This window comes from Varanus komodoensis, unplaced genomic scaffold (genome assembly GCF_004798865.1).
Source record: "Varanus komodoensis strain SLA01 unplaced genomic scaffold, ASM479886v1 scaffold6_2, whole genome shotgun sequence".
NCBI classification, from domain to species: Eukaryota; Metazoa; Chordata; class Lepidosauria; order Squamata; family Varanidae; genus Varanus; species Varanus komodoensis.
Genome location: NW_025336346.1, coordinates 14860323 through 14876309, shown reverse-complemented (window position 1 = coordinate 14876309; position 15987 = coordinate 14860323). Strand labels below are relative to the sequence as shown.

The window sequence follows — 15987 nt, the reverse complement described above, 5'->3', positions numbered from 1 at the left end:
TGGAAATGTCCATGACTCATTCATAACCTTTTAACATTATTTTGTGTGCTTTGGAAATATGGATTGCAAGTTTCCTTATTTCCTTTTCTGGTGCTTCCTAAGTATGCGGGGGGGGGGGGGTTGCAATTTTTACTCTGTCCATAATTTTTAAAATTATTTCTTCCCACTGACCTTAGCAAGTACACAGGTTCACCTGTTTCTTATGCGCAGTCTGCCGTTGTACAGCTGACTTGCTAATTTTGTCCTAAATGAACTAGTTAACTTCACACTTCCCCTTGAAGGAAACTGAAAGCTGTCAAGGGAAGGTCACTGACAAGGAAACAACCATACTATTACGGACATGCATAGCAGCCAGGCAAATGCATAGCAGCTCTTGTACATTTGCAATGACAGATTTATTTGCACATATGAGAAGAACCCAGAGAGAGAGAGAGAGAGAGAGAGAGAGAGAGAGAGAGAGAGAGAGAGAGAGAGAGAGAGAGCGAGCGCGCGCGCGCGCGCGCGCGCGCGCGCACGAGCGCACTTGTGACTTCATGCTGAACTCTGAAAAGGGTTGCATTGCAGGAAAAGGGAGCCAACATCCTCTGGCTTGTCAGCTTTATCCTCCAGGAAATCTTGAACTGAAACTTGCCGGTTTGGCCCCACATGCACATTGGTGCTTCCCTCAACCCTGAGTTCCAGAAGGAACATCTGAAAAGCACAAATCTACTGGGCTGATGGATATAATTGTTGCTACAGTATAAAGGAAATGCATGTTTTTGGATTTCAGTGGCAGACTGACAAGTGTTAGCTCAAGACGTAATATGGTAGGGGGCAATCTCAGGGCCCCTCAGATCGGAGGTCAGAGACAGCATTCCTGCCCCTCACCCCCCGCCTTGCAGCCAGTGTGGCAAGAACCCTGCTGGCTGCTTCCTCAAGGTCAGCAACAAAACCTAAGAGGGGCGTAGAAGGGCTATTTTTAGGAGTAGGGAGGAGAGGAAACTGGAGAGGACCGCTTATGATTTTTCTTGAAGTCTCTCCAGCATCCTTCCCGTCCTCTTTGAAATGCTTTTGCTAGATGATTAAAGAACAGACACAAAATGTTCCTCTGCCTATTCTCCTGCCCTGCATGGGATGCTCGGTAAGCTTCTGACTTTGTGGGCTACAATCCTCATAAGATGAAATTGACAAGTGGCATTTCAACATGTGCAGGTGCAATATTGATCAGTACTACTGAAGAAATTACACAGAAGACAGGTGAATGTGTACAACTAAACACTTGTGAATAACTGAATAATAAATTTAAACAGCTGAACCCACACGTGTAGTTCTGAAACTCGCCCCCCCCCAAAAACCCATCTTAAAAATATGCTGAATGAAATAAATGTGCAGAAAAGGGATAGTGACTGTGATTAGAAACATAGAAGCATCTCTAATGTTTTAGAAACATAGAAACAGAAAGAGTCCGAAGGAGCCTCTCAGGCCATCTAGTCTGACCCCTGGCTCCCACTGGCTCCTCTCATGAAATGCCCACCATGTGAGTGAGTATTGTACTATGTGATACATGCTGCCAACAGATAGGTGTAAACACATGAGAACATACAAAAAGCCATGCCGGATCAGGCCATTAGCATGACAGCAAACCAGCTTCCCACAGGATCCCTCAAGGAGGATGGGTGCAAGACCTCCACCTGCCCAGGCTCCTAGTGGTACAGACTGGAAAAGAAGTAGCACACAGCCAGCAAGGCTAGTAGCCGCTGATAACCTCCTCCCCCACGAATCTGCTCAATTCCTTTTTAAAGCCAACCAGATTGGTGGCCATCTCCACTTCCCATGGCAATGAATTCCATAGTTTAACTACACACATACTGTGTGAAGAAGTACTTTCTTTCATCTGTCTCAAACTTTCTACCCATCAGCTTTGTAGGATGCCTCCAGTTTCTAGTGTTATGTGAAAGAGAGAAAAATGTTCTAAGGGGGAAATAAGTCACAGAGTACACCATCCTCTATCAGGAGCAATATGGGTTAGAAAGCAAATAATCAACCCTTTGAGGATTTTTTCCAAAGTGGACTATCATGAACAGCAAATTGGCCCTGTGACTGGCTCAAAATCCCCTAGTGTGCTTCATGAGTGAATGGGGACTAGAACCTGGGCCTCTCAAGACCCAGCCCAACCTACAGTACGAGCTCGCCATGTATGTCTTCAGATGGCTCTTTGTTTTTTCATGCTGATTTTGTTACCGTATCTTAGATTTTATAGCGATAGCCACTTTGGGGATTGTCAGATTAAAAAGCCACACAAAAACATACGAAAACACATAAATCATGGTTGCACATCAGCTGAGTACATGTATGTACCTCTTATGTGATATGTCCTTTCCTTTTTTGCAGAAGACCAGTCACCCATACATGGCATGTCTATCAGTTTTACATTATACTCCACCAAAGAAGAGAAACAGGCAAATGGGAGATTTCTTTTCCTAGAGCACCAAGTGTTGCATCAACCTCCTAACTAACAGTGCCAACCGGCCCCCGATTTATGCCAGTGCTGTACTTCTGAGAGAAATAATGGCATTTGTAAATGTGTGCAGTACAGTTCAAGCCATAAAGGGATTGTGGCATACGCATTGTGTGCTCTGCCAGAGAATAGCCAATAAGTCGGTTTTCCTTTGCATTTTTATATGGATTGTAAATGACAAAACAAATAGCTGCCAACAGCATCTGTGTCAAAGTGAAGGAATGTGTCAGTTTTAATTATCTAGGCTGTCTTTCACAAGCCTGAAGATGTTATAGCTGCCATACCAATATGGTGCATGTATATCATTAATGACATGCATCATAGAGGCAGGTGGGGTCACTCTCTAAGGTCCATGGCAAATAACAATATTTTCTCATTTCCTATTTCATCAGTCTCCACATTTCTGAACTAGGTTATTGCTTACTGAACATCTGGAGGAAAGAAGCTGAAATGTGATTCAGGTTATTGTCACTTGCATATTTTGCCATTTCCCCAGTAATTTGTGTATAAGCTTGTTTCTTGAAATAGATTTAGTACTTCCCTTCACAGATCTGCCTCCTCCCATTGTGAAAAGCACTAAGGGGGAGCTAATCTAGAGCCCAAGAGCCACATGCAGATCCAACCTTGCACTCGGTCAGGGAGTTTGGCTCCTTCACTCCGTGGTCCTTCCACCAGTAGACTTTGGCATGAACACTGGTCTACTGCTGCATGGTTTTCATTGGCTCTTGATGTTTGTCTCTTTTCTCTGCTTTGGTTGGGTTTTTAAGTGACTTGCTTTTATCGTACATGTAAATTAAGATTTAATTCGGTTTTTAATGTTAGTGATGTTAAGTACCATAATTTGGCAGAAAGACAGAAATTAAATAAGCAGGCAAATGAATAAGATGATTTTATCATTATTGTCATTATTATTATTATCATCATCATCATCATCATCATCATCAGGCAAGACCTTTGAGATCCCAAGTCAATTCCAGACACATTAGGAGTCACAAACACTGTGTTTACATGACATCAATTCCAGGACATCAATTTAGCCAAGCATCATTCAGCAAGTTGCAAATGGTCATATCCCAACAGGTGATAAGGAATTATCTGTGCTTTCTAATTTTATCTTTCAACTTATCCTTTTCTCAAAATATGCACTGCTGTTACCAACAGTAATGAACACTCCTAACATATTGCTGTAGCTACCTATTGTCTCTATATCGGAACATCACGGCTATGCTACTATTTTATGGGGGAAAAAGATGATTTTTTTTCCCTCAAAGAGTTTGAGAGAGCATCTGATTTTTAAAAAGTGCATTACTCCAGCAGCTACCAACTGACAATGCATCCTACCTAATCATGCAGCATACGTGCGACTGCTCACAATGACACTTCTTTCTCATATAACAGCTCATTTTACCATTGGTATTCATGAGCAGCAAGGAAGCTTCTGTATTAAAACATCAAAAGAAATTAATTCACAAGTCAGTCCCAGAAAAATGGCACATATTCATTTATGCATTTCAAACTTAACTAGGGCTAGTCATGTTTCTCAGGAATCAGATACCAAAAGAATGAAATTAAATTCCATGGTGTAATTCATACACCTTTTACCTCAGAAGGAAATTTTGCGGACATGTTTTCAAGTTGAGGTTCTACTTTACCAATGACTTACCTGGCCTAGATTAATTTAAAAATAAAGAACAAATAAATAAGGAGAGATTAGGGTCCTGGAGTTACCCATCAACGGTTAGCAAATGGGTGGAAGACTGAGCTGACACACAAGCCATTTGGTCACACTCTTCTCCACTATGGTGAGGTGCATTTTATACCTACAAAAATGATAACTCTTTCTCAAGGTGCAACTGGTGGTGTAAACAGTGCAAATTGGTGACCTGCAACAGCAGGGGGTTGGACCCAATGGCCTTCTTGGCCCCTTCCAACAATACTATTCTATGATACAAGATGTCTATGCAAAGTTCTGATGAGTAATTGGAACCACATTTAGTGTTGACGTATTACTAATGCTATCCCAAGTCAGCATTTTAAATCATGAAGTTACTCCAGAAATAGTAAAGCAACAACAACCCTCCTCTCCTGTAGCAAAACTATTATGTAAACAATGAGCGAGGTCTTGATGGCAGAAAACAGGGCTCCAGGTTTTTATCTTCATTACACTCACTGATGTACATGGAAGCAACCCTCAGGAGGTGCCTCCTGTTCATTACATAAAAGGAAAGTGAACCAAAGCACACTTCTCAGGTTGCAGAAGCCTGGGTTTCATACCAAAGGGAGGCCGAGCCACTCCACCATCATCTCCTCCTCCTCCTCCTCCTATACCTCCTCCTCCTCCTCCAGGTTTCCTTCCTTCTCTCCCTAGCCTTGCCATTTACTACTACATGGTAGCAAATGCTAATCAGAGATGGGGAGGAGCAGGGAAAGAAAGGGTAAGGCCTGGGGCTCTCTTGGTTGTCTGAACCAAAACAGTCAATTAGAACTGTCCACTAATATGAACGTGGGCCAGTGGGATACATGTAGGTCATGGTTCATGTAGCACACGGCTCTCCCCATTTTTTAAAATGGGAACAAAGAGGAGAAAGTAACAGTTTAAACCTATGGAGGCTTAAAACAGACAAATTTAGTTAATTTTTAAACATTTCAAGATAAATTTGCCTCCATACATTTTGCTGCCAAACATCAGCAACCAGCGACTACTCCCCACACCCACACACTTTTTGCTGATATCCTGCAGGGTAACGGTGGTGAGTGGGAGGGCAGCCAATAAAGAGGGGAGGGCCCAGCACCTACATCACCTGAAGTTCCCCACCCCTGTTGCCGTGTATTATCCCCTTGTGATGGCTCACAGTCTGGTCAACCCAACCCAATGCAGTGTTCTCCATATCCACACAAACCACTCACAAACAGATTGCTGGAGCGATTGACACAAAATGCTTAATGGAAACAATCAGTAGGTGGGTCCACATGCCATGCTATGCTACCCAGTGGATAAGCCCTAGTGGGCTGATTGTTCATTGAAGGACCCATTATGTGCCTACCCGATGATCAGACTCACTATAGGCTGATTACCCCTTTAGCCCTCCAAATGGCTCCAGCACATATCAAAATGTGCTCCTTAGCAGAACCTGTCCTGTCTCCTTCCACCACTGATTCTACATTTGCAACCCTTTTTTCATTTGCCACCAACCTTTTACGGGAGCCTTAAAAAGCGCAATGGAGAACAAGGGTTTTTGCTCCCTAAAAACTGCATTCTGAAATTAATACTAATACTACTGATCTTAATAACTGCAATTACTATTACTATTATTGATGGTGGCAGTCCTTCACAATTGCACAAGTGCACAGTCAGAGCTAGGGTAGAGATGAGCCATCCCTCTAGCATCTGCAGACTTTCCCTTCCTGTAAAGCAAACTGAGGCAAGAGGAAGTCTGTGAATGCTAACAGACCCTCAGTTAATAGCTGGTAGCTTCCCCATCAGGTGCAGCAGCGCAAAGAGAGGCTGCGGGACACAGAAGACGGGTGCTGTGACCAGTCATGCCAGGCACCATTGCCAGTGACCAACCTTCTTCGCTGCCTAGCGCAGCCTAGTGGCAGTCCTGGGCACAGCAGGGGGTGCTGCTGGCACCACACATGGGGCCCAATTCCTGGCAAGCACCCACTGGGTAACTTGGTCAGGAACTAGGACTCAGAGCTGCTGCAAGGTGGGCCAGAATCTGGGGAGCCAAGCCCAGGAAATCCAAGGGCTTCTCACTCTCCAACAGATGCTTCACACCCAGAGCTATCTGATATGTGTACTTCTGCCAGGTCACCTCTCTTGACTGTTTCAGCTCTCAGAGGGAGGGAAAGGGAAGTCAGAATGCTGACTAATTTGCAGAGAGTTTTGGCGATCTGTTGCTGAGTTGACAGTGGAAAAACACAGACAGATGGTGGGGGCAAGCACAGGGAAGGCAGGTGCATCAAAAGGAAATGGTGGCAATAACCCCCACTTGGCAATACAATCACCTTGATTTTCACTGTTGAACTGACCATTCTCAGTGCCTGCCACCTTTTCAATACTTCCCGAGACTCCAACTACTCCAGGACAGGGGGATCTTTCAGGGCAGATGCTGCAGGTGCCAGAGAGCCCCTCCATTTACTTCTCAGTATTTACATCGGTGGAAAATCCCCCTTCAGTGAATTTCTGGCACTGCAACTTGTGCAAATTTCCCCCTATTTGCTTTCCTGTCATTACATTTGTGTATATTTTCCAGTCAAAAAACTTGTGCGTGATTGTGGGCCATAATTAGGGCCATAACTGCAGTATAAGCCTTGGAAAAGGACAGGAGGGAGAGTTAAGTTCTTTCCTTTCTGGAATAGCTGGTGGCTTGGGAGAAGTGTTGAAAAGGTGGTGGCACAGAGAACTGTCAGCTGCATGCCAAAAAGCTAGAGAATTCCATGATGGTATTGTAGCTGTGCTGCATGTTGCCGCCTGTCCCCCTTCAATCCCCCTTCATTCTCTGCTTTTTTGCCTTTCACCTTGCAGTGCTTTTGCATGGACCACTAGCCGTTTGACCCCTGACAACAGTACATAGATTAGCCCATACGTGTCCTTGCCTTGCATTGGGTGGCCATATGAGCACACCTGAGCACTTGTGAAGAACATCCTGCTCCCCCCCCGAAAAATTAAAAATGCACAATTTTCAGGGGCTAACATAATAAAAAGTGCAACCCTATTGTACTTTTCTGAGACTAAAATAGGAATAGCAAGCCAAGAAACAAATGCTGCTCCTTCCTGAGGGCTGTTTCAGCGTCAGTGAAAGTGCGTCACTGGTGAGATCACACAAGTGAGCCGCAGGATGTTTTGCCGCTCTCGGCAGCCCACAATAAAATTGGTCTCTTGGGTTCAGCCAACATGAACCTCTGTTCATCTTGGGTTCAACAACTTTGTGGATTCACAGAGTGGCTTGTTCCTGAAAATCCAACCATGCCGCAGAAACCACGACAGGCTTGGATGACGGAACAACTTCCCGTGGCTGGCTTTCTATGGCGGATTCTCATGTCATGCAAACCCTTTCAGGATTACATATGAATATCTTGCTACATATGGTGGCTACCACACAGATGTGCCAGGTGCAGGTCATTTTATGCCAAGTGGGCTATGCCAAACAGTGTTTAGACAGCCCACCTTTGTTTTTGCAGCAGTCTCCTTTCCCGTTATATCAGCATTTGTTGGCTTATTTCTATATACAGCTACTGCGCTGCAGGAATTATCTCAAAGGTGCAAAATACAGCTGAGATGCTGTTGCTCAGACCATGACACAATCAAAAACTGAAACATTAAATAGCCTATGTAACACACACATTAAAAACTAGCTCAGAGAAGAAAATAATATGGGGATGCCATTCTATTATCACACGTATTCACATACATTGTTTTTCCTGGCATTGTTCTTTTTGTTTTTCACTTGGGAAACGTTGGTAGACAAATAAATCCATAGCTTACGAAGGTGCCATCCCCATTTCCATCCAAGCTTACTTCTACAAGCAAGATATACACCATCATACTCACTTAACAATATATATCTAGCATGAAAATTAACGTTTATTTTTTCATTTGTTTTTGTTTCAGGTAAAAAGCCAAATAATGGCCTAAACATCTTCAGAAAGGGCTTTTAAAAAGAAAGAAACATTGTGATTTACTTTAGACAATAATTATAATAGTTCAGGTTAGGTTTATTCTTTCTCTACCTGAAACCAGGAGCAGCAGCACTGAGATCAGGCACATTTGCTGACAGATATGTAGAATGGTCTTACCTTCCTATCCGGCCAGTTATATTTTTCAAATATTGCATCATAAGTGTCCACCGCACCATCCGTAATCAGCATTATGGCTTGACTGCAAATACTTCCTTGCCCTGTGTGATTGAACTGGGAAACATACAAACAAACAAGCGTCACTTAAGCTTTGACATATCCACCTCGTCAAATAAGAAAACCAAACTATACTTTGTCCAGATAACTATCTGAGAAAGCATATGTATGATATTTAGTTTCTGATTTCTGTACAGTAAACTTTCAGTGCCGTAAACTTTAATCAAAGCAATGCTAAGTGCTATACTTTTACTGAAAAATAAATTCCCTCCAAAAAAGCAAACTGCTAATGAAAAGTTCTATGTTACTTGGTACTAAAACAGAGCAAAAAATGCACATCTTCCTAAATCAAAGTCATTTGCTGGAAATATGCCAAAATCTTGCCATGTTCTTAATGATCAGGTAAATGGGATAATCAGAAGAGAAGACACATGATAACTCCAGTATGCTGATGGCCCATTTTGCCATTAATATATTTGTTTGCCTTGTTTTCATTCCATTCCCAAGCAGAAAGTCTCGTTTAGTTGTTGCTTTCAAACAGACATATTAATTTTCCAAGTTGGACTTTTCCACCCCTATTTTCTCAAGCAACCTGCTATTTCTCTGGCCTGGCCATTTCTTACACATTCACTGTGGGCTACATTCAAGTTTCACTTGCAAAGTGGAGCTTTCCCTCCACTGTCTAGGCCATGGGTCCTCAAACCACGGCCCGCAGGACAGATCCGGCCCACCATGGCCATCCATCCGGCCCGTGCAGCTGTTTGCCACCTGCGCGCACGCTTGCTGCTACCTAGCGGCATGGACGGGGAGGTGGTTGCTTGCTCACTCGGAGATGGTTTGAACTCGCTGAGAGATCTCCAAGTGAGCAAGCCACCGCCACACATGCCCAATGCTGCCTGGCGCATGCCTGACGGCACCTCATCGGCCCGCGCCCCCAGGCACCCCCACTGGCCCACGACAGTCACCACAGCCTTTCAACTGGCCCCCTATTCAAAAAGTTTGAGGACCCCTGCTCTAGGCGGCTGCACCACCCTTTAACACAGATGTAAGTGGGTGGGTAAGGTTAAAGGGCAGAAGGGGCCAATATTCTCCATCCTGAAATGTTTGTGGAGTGAAATCCTAAGTGGATTTCACTCTGAAAGGCTGTCTTTGCATATTATACACCAGGATACATATTAATTGGGTGATTCAAATAAGTGTATGTAGAGTATGAACCAGGATCCAAACTCCAAAGTCAGATCTTTTCCCATTAAGCCAAACCAACTTCCTTAAAAAGATGGTCAGTTGTCATTTTTTAGTGCCCTAATCACCTGAACTGAGTCAAGTAGGGAATTCTACTTATAGCAGATGTGGTGGCAAAGTGTAGGATTTCCAGTAAGAACCTGGAAAATGTCTCTAACAATCAAGCACCAGTGAAAAAGGGTTTCTCTCTCAATCCTTGTATGCATCCTTGGATTCCACCTATTGGGCAGGGAAATGAGAGTAGGACCAGGAGCTGATGGGAGGAAAGAGATAGGAGGAGCTTAGCTGCATCATCTTTCACATCCGAGATCTATATGATCCCTGGTTATGGCTTTGAAACCATTTTGCTGGCCTCTACCAAGGAAAAAAACACCCAAATCAGGTCCCTGGTACATAGCTATTAAAAATAGAAAAGCCACATTACAAAGGGACATTCCTCAGCATGAAGATGGCTGCTATTAACTTCTGAAGTAATCCAAGGGGAGCATATTAAAAAACACGCTCTCTTACAATGCTTGGGAGAGGTGGGGCATCTTCATCTATTTATTTTAAAACATGGCTTTATTCTGTCTGCATCGATCATATTTTGCAGAATAATCTTTTTTAATCAGGTGGTTAAATGCTTGGGAGAATAATATCTCCTCATATGTATCTATAGCTTTCTTTCACTGAATAGCAATAGTGATGAAAGTCTTTTTCATAATAATAACAATGACAGGGGGTCTTATGATGAACTACAATTAACTCAGTGATTCATCAGCTAGCAGTGAAAATTTCGATGCATCCTGACATTTGAAGCACTTGGTTGTGATTAACTATCTTTTAAATGTCACAGAATTGTATTTAATTGGTTAAGAATTTTTAAAAAGGAAAAAAGATAGTAATGGCAAAGATCACATTTATCACCAAAAGAGATAATTGCCTTCATCATGTGATAAAGAGAGACGCTGTACTTGGGCGGCAGCAACTCACGGTGGTTGTATAAATTAAAGACTGGGAAAACTGGGACATAGCTATGGATGCAGGTCTCTGCATCATTCCCACTGACAGCTGCTAGCTGTGTAACCAGCTAGGCTGAAATATAAGTAAGTGAAACTTAGTCAAGTTTAATTCCTAGCATCTATGAACCAGTCAAAAATGTGAGACACAATAGACTACTAACATAAAAATAGCACTCTTAGGTATGGGAGAGAGAAAGAGACTGTGCTAAGCTGTGATTCTCAGGAATGGGCTTCTAAAATTTGCATGCCACATACTGGTGGATAAAGTGAATATTATTTAAATCACCATGGGGAAAAAGATACCTTAGTATCCATTGATAATAATCTGTAACCAAAAGAGGACGAAACCCCATTATTTCTTTTGCAGAAGCTGAAAACTGAAACAAAATACAGTGTTTAGTATAATAATAATATTAAAAAGTACTAGCTTACATCACTGAGCATGTTGAAAGCTTCAATTAGGGCTATATCCAGCATTCCAATTCCTTTTGCAAAAAGTTTGTCAAGGTGCTCCCTGAAGTGCTGGGGGGGGGGGAGGGGGGAGAAAAGAGATGTCAGGCAACATATTTATGAACATTTCTGCATTAAATGTACTCTTGATATCTAAATGGATACAAATTCTAAAAAGAAAAAAGCCTGTTCATTTGGTGGTGGTGGTGGTAACGATGATGATGATGATTAAAAGCAGGATTCGTCCCCTCCTGTTTCCAGAAAAGGCTTTAAGTAAAGAATGCTTGAAAATATTCCTCCCACATCATAATAGAAACAATAGTTGGCCAAATATTTTGCAGGAAAGTTTCCAATCCATGAAACAAACAGCTATTGGCTCACCTTATGTGAAGTCACAGTATCCCAAAGATGAGAACTTCCAAAGCTCTTGATTCATTTAATTGAAATGGCTTGGATATTTAGTATGCCTAGCTGAAGCAAGGCTAAAGATTTTTTCTAAATATGAAGGGGGGCAGAATGTGACTCAAAATGCTCACAACTGGCAATGTTACAAGAACTGAAACTTCCTCCCTGTCAAAATTTAACGAGAAAAAAGTTTAGGGGATGTCCCTGATGGAGATATTGGTATAGAGTATAGAAGTCACGGAACAAGGCCTGGATCACAGCCCTTAAATAGTGAATGGCAACAATTAGCCAAGTGAAGACGGCCAGTAAAAGCATCTGACAAGTGATTTTAATAATGGGTGCAAGTCCGGAATATACAAAACAAACAATACAAATAAAAACCGTCTCATAAATTAAAAGGTTGAACAGGGTATCTAATGAGAAAACAAAGAGTTCCTAATGCCAATGAAGCAGGAGGCAGGGATAGACTATAACATTCAATTATATTTACATCACCAGCTAATTAAAGAGGAATTTAAATCAGTCAGATAAATGCACGCTGCTTCTTTGGCTTTGAAGAAATGGAAGCTATAATTCATAGTTCTTATTTTCCTATTTCTACAGCTTCTTATACTTGAATGTTAACCTCCACTTGACTATTGCCTAAGAACATAAGATTATGCTGGTTAGATTAGGTAAAAGCTTATCCAGTCCAGAATTCCCTTTACAAAGGCTGACCAGCTACCTGTGAGAACCCTACAAGTACACCATGAGTCCAATACCATTTCCCCAGTCACATTCTTCCACAACTGGAAACTGAAGGCAAGATGGAGCCATGATGACTGGTAGCCATTGGCTGCCTTGGTGATCATGTGGGATGACATCACATTCCTCGTCCTACTTTTGGTCAAATCAGAAGGAGAGCCTGACTTTGATTCCAAAGAAAATCTGCCTGATATCAACATGCTAAGAAACAGATCTTTTGCATAAACAGAAGGCAGTTTCAAGTAATACCTTGTTATTATGTTGCACAAACAGGTACAATAAGATAAAGCTAGATGTTCCTAAAGTCCATTAAACCAGGATTTGAGGCACTCATCATAATAAAAAGGGTTTGGCTTAGGGTTACCCAACAATTTCAAAAAAAAGTCTACCATGAGGTTCAAATAAATGTACCACTGAAGAATTACTCATGACACGCCAATGGCTAATCACTCTATACCGGGCTTGCTTGTTTTAAAGAGGGAACTATATAGAAATATTGCATCTTATTCTTCTTTTCTCTGAATTCAGCATGTATTTACTACTGCTGAGCCAAAATAGCCCCTGCATTTTGAAAAAGGTGGATCTTGGTGATTTTGTTCATATACCATGATATAGCATTCTTTTTGAAGTGCTTTCTGAGACAAACAAAATGGTGACCAACACCAAGAAGTGGAATAACACTGATGAGTCTGCTTTGTCAATGAAGATCCAAACCCTCCAAACTAAAGAAGGCAGTTCCACTCTCTCTTTCATCCCATTCCCCCAAAATTATCTGAAAGTTTGAGTGTTTGAAATTTTGGCCCAGGCCTACAATAATCTACCTACCCTTCCTTATTCATGTATCTGATGAAACAGGCTCCATCCTATGAAAAATTCAAGTATCAATTTAGGAGCCTTTAACAGTTTCATGTTGCAACAGATTTATATGAAATTAGATATCAGGAAAGAAATTTGCTGTAAGATGAATATTACCCTATATTGATTTTGCCTGCTTTCTTTTATTTTCTTTTTAAAAGCCTGAAAATTGTACAGTATGCAGCATTCCACTTTAAAGACCAAAAGGTTTGACAGTTCCCCAGTGATAAAACAAAAAATAGAAGCCAATTGTGAAAAAACTCTGCGGATTTAATAAAAAAGTGACACACAGTTAAATATGTGCCACAAAAGGATATTATATGCTCTAATGCCTTACATGAGTTATTTTCCTAAATTTTATTTATAAATCATTTTCCTATTCTTTACTAAAATAATGGACTCACACAATTTAGTGGATGATAAAATATTGTGAAACTTTCGTAAGTTAAGAGGAAAAAAGACCAGCTTAAGGCAATTTTGAAACATATGTTGCTGCCGCAAAATGAGGTTGGTTTTCCAAAGCAATTAGTGTAGCTTAATGTTCATGGTGACCCAATAAATATAGTTCATGCAACTCAGTATTTCAAAACACCTAACGGCAAAGTCTTGTTGATCTAAATAAACCGTTACGGCATAATGAATTCTGTAGCTGAGGTATTGGAATGCGTTTCACAACATTTTATTGTTAAAATGTAAACCTACTCTGGAAAATATTTATATCCCAACATTTTTAATATATCTGTAATGTTAGTGATGTTCTCTGTTTTGGACAGAGGAAAACATATTAGAAATACTAAAGCTATAGATGGGAAGCATGTTTCAGACTGATAGAAAGTATTCCTAAAAGTAGGCACTGGAAAGTCCACATCAGGTGACAGTGACAATTTCTAATCAGCTGTGCTAAGACTGAGGCAAGGCTTGGGGATTCCACGTTCCCTCTCTGTATCACCTCCTCTTCCTACAATAAAGTTCAGTGCCCTCTCTTTAAGAAATTAACAATTAAGAAATACATCATAGGTGTTATCCATGTTCAGACTGAACAAGTGCTTTGCTTTACCAGATTTTGAGCCCAGTCTAGCTGCTATGGGTAAGCCAAGTTCCTTTTTGTTGGACAGTGTCAGTATACGTGTTAGTCCCTAAGGTAGTGCAGGGTTTTGCTGCATCTACATGGAGCCAGGCATTTCCTGTTTCTGTTCATTTCTCGTTGCATGAAGTCAATAGAGACCTTGTCTAGCTTATTACTGCACATCCAACCAAGGCCGGAAGTCCATTCTGATGAGAACAGAAGGGAGGAGAAACTACTGTAGCTTTGGTCACAAACCATCTCATACACTGCAGCAATAAGAACAGAGGAAGGTTTTGGGAGTTGAAGGGGTGGTTGTTATTGGTGCATGTTCCAAGAACAGGCAGATTTGACCTCATCAGATGAGGAGGAGCAGGAGGGGTCCTGGGAACTGGCACCCCCAGACTTTCAGAGGGGAGAAGTAGAAGGGCTTATCTCAAAGCCACCCTCTCCAGGTGTTCAGGCAGATCCCGAGAACAGCAACTGTGGGGAGGGACCAAGAGACAGCACCTTCATAAGTCAGCCAAGCCTGGTATGACGCTTGATCTCATGATGTGGCATTAGGAGAGAAGGGCTAGCCAGCTAGAAGGGTGGCATTCAGGGAAGGGGCTTGCCCGCCTCCAAAAGGGGTCTTCCAGAAGGAGGGATCCAGGGGTAATCAAAGGGAGGGTTCTCAGAAGTAGTTGCTAGACTAGGTTCAATGAACAGTACTGTGCATGCTCAAAGACTCATTCTGTGCTTAATGGATATACTTTGGAGAATAAAGTGCTTTTGCAAAGGAATGGTCAGTTGTCTTGAATATGCAAAGGGGGAAACGTAGCTCCCAACAGCAGGAATGTGATGTGATGCAGCATCCCAGAACCGGAAAGGTAAAGACAGCATAACCCTTTGAATACTTCCAGGTTCCCCAGTTAAAATTAGCAACAGATAATTCTCATGCATGTTAACATTACACTTCTGAAACCTAAAACAGTAATTAGATTGTATGAAAAAAACACCTCTGGGACACATTGAGCATGTTTTCTCTTAGCATTAATCTAGAAGTAGCTGGGGGGAAATTCAACATGAAATTTTCAACATGAAAAATAGCCTGGCTGTACTGTTGGAAAAAATAAGCTTCAAACCAACCTGGGTATGATACCAAATTTCAGGGGAATCGGCATTTTGATTTTTAAATTAATAAGAAACTGTTTCCCAACAAGTGCATAGCAGAAGAACATAAGAATAGCCATGTTGGATCAGATCAAAGCTCCATCTGTTTCAGCACTCCGTACCCACGGTGGCAAACCGGCTGCCCAGTGGATCCCTCAAGCAGCTCCTCAGCCACGGGTGCATCCAGGCATACTGTGGCGGCACAGTCAACAAGGCTAGCAGCCTCCTCCTCACTGATCTGCCCAATCCCCTTTCAAAGCCACCCAGACTGGCATCCACCACCACTTCCCATGGCAGTGCATTCCATAGTTTAATGATACAATGTGTGAAGAAGGACTTCCTTTTCTCTGTCCTAAACCTCCCACCAATCAGCTTCACCAATTATGCCGAGCACAGTTTGTCTTTTGCACACACCTTTGCCAGCCAGCTGTCCCCCACATCCCCAAGATCCCGTTTTTGACCAGTCACTGCTAGCTCAGATTCCATCAGAACAAAACATTTCCCACTTACGCTAGGATAGTATCCTTATTACACTAATGGATTGTACCAGTGCAGGGAAATGAAATGGGTGGAGCTGGAGACATGCAGCAGGGGGAGAGCAAAGCTCAGAAGACTAGATCATTCAGAGATCAATTGTATTTCCAACAACAGCACCATATTATGCTGATAAAAGACGCAGCACGACTGGAAACACTCCTATGGAAGTCAGGGAGACCATAAGG

The 15987-nt window shown here is 42.1% G+C and overlaps 1 protein-coding gene across 1 annotated transcript in view; it reads right to left on the bottom strand.

Moving 5' to 3' along the window:
* Positions 1–15987, bottom strand: part of CACNA2D3 (calcium voltage-gated channel auxiliary subunit alpha2delta 3) — a 648113-nt gene that overhangs the window by 301555 nt on the left and 330571 nt on the right. The window contains exons 10-11 of the mRNA XM_044451514.1: positions 11029–11118; positions 8297–8410 (exon numbers count right to left, since the gene is read on the bottom strand). Of these exons, the coding sequence (XP_044307449.1) occupies positions 8297–8410; positions 11029–11118 (204 nt within the window). The remainder of the gene's footprint in view (positions 1–8296; positions 8411–11028; positions 11119–15987) is intronic.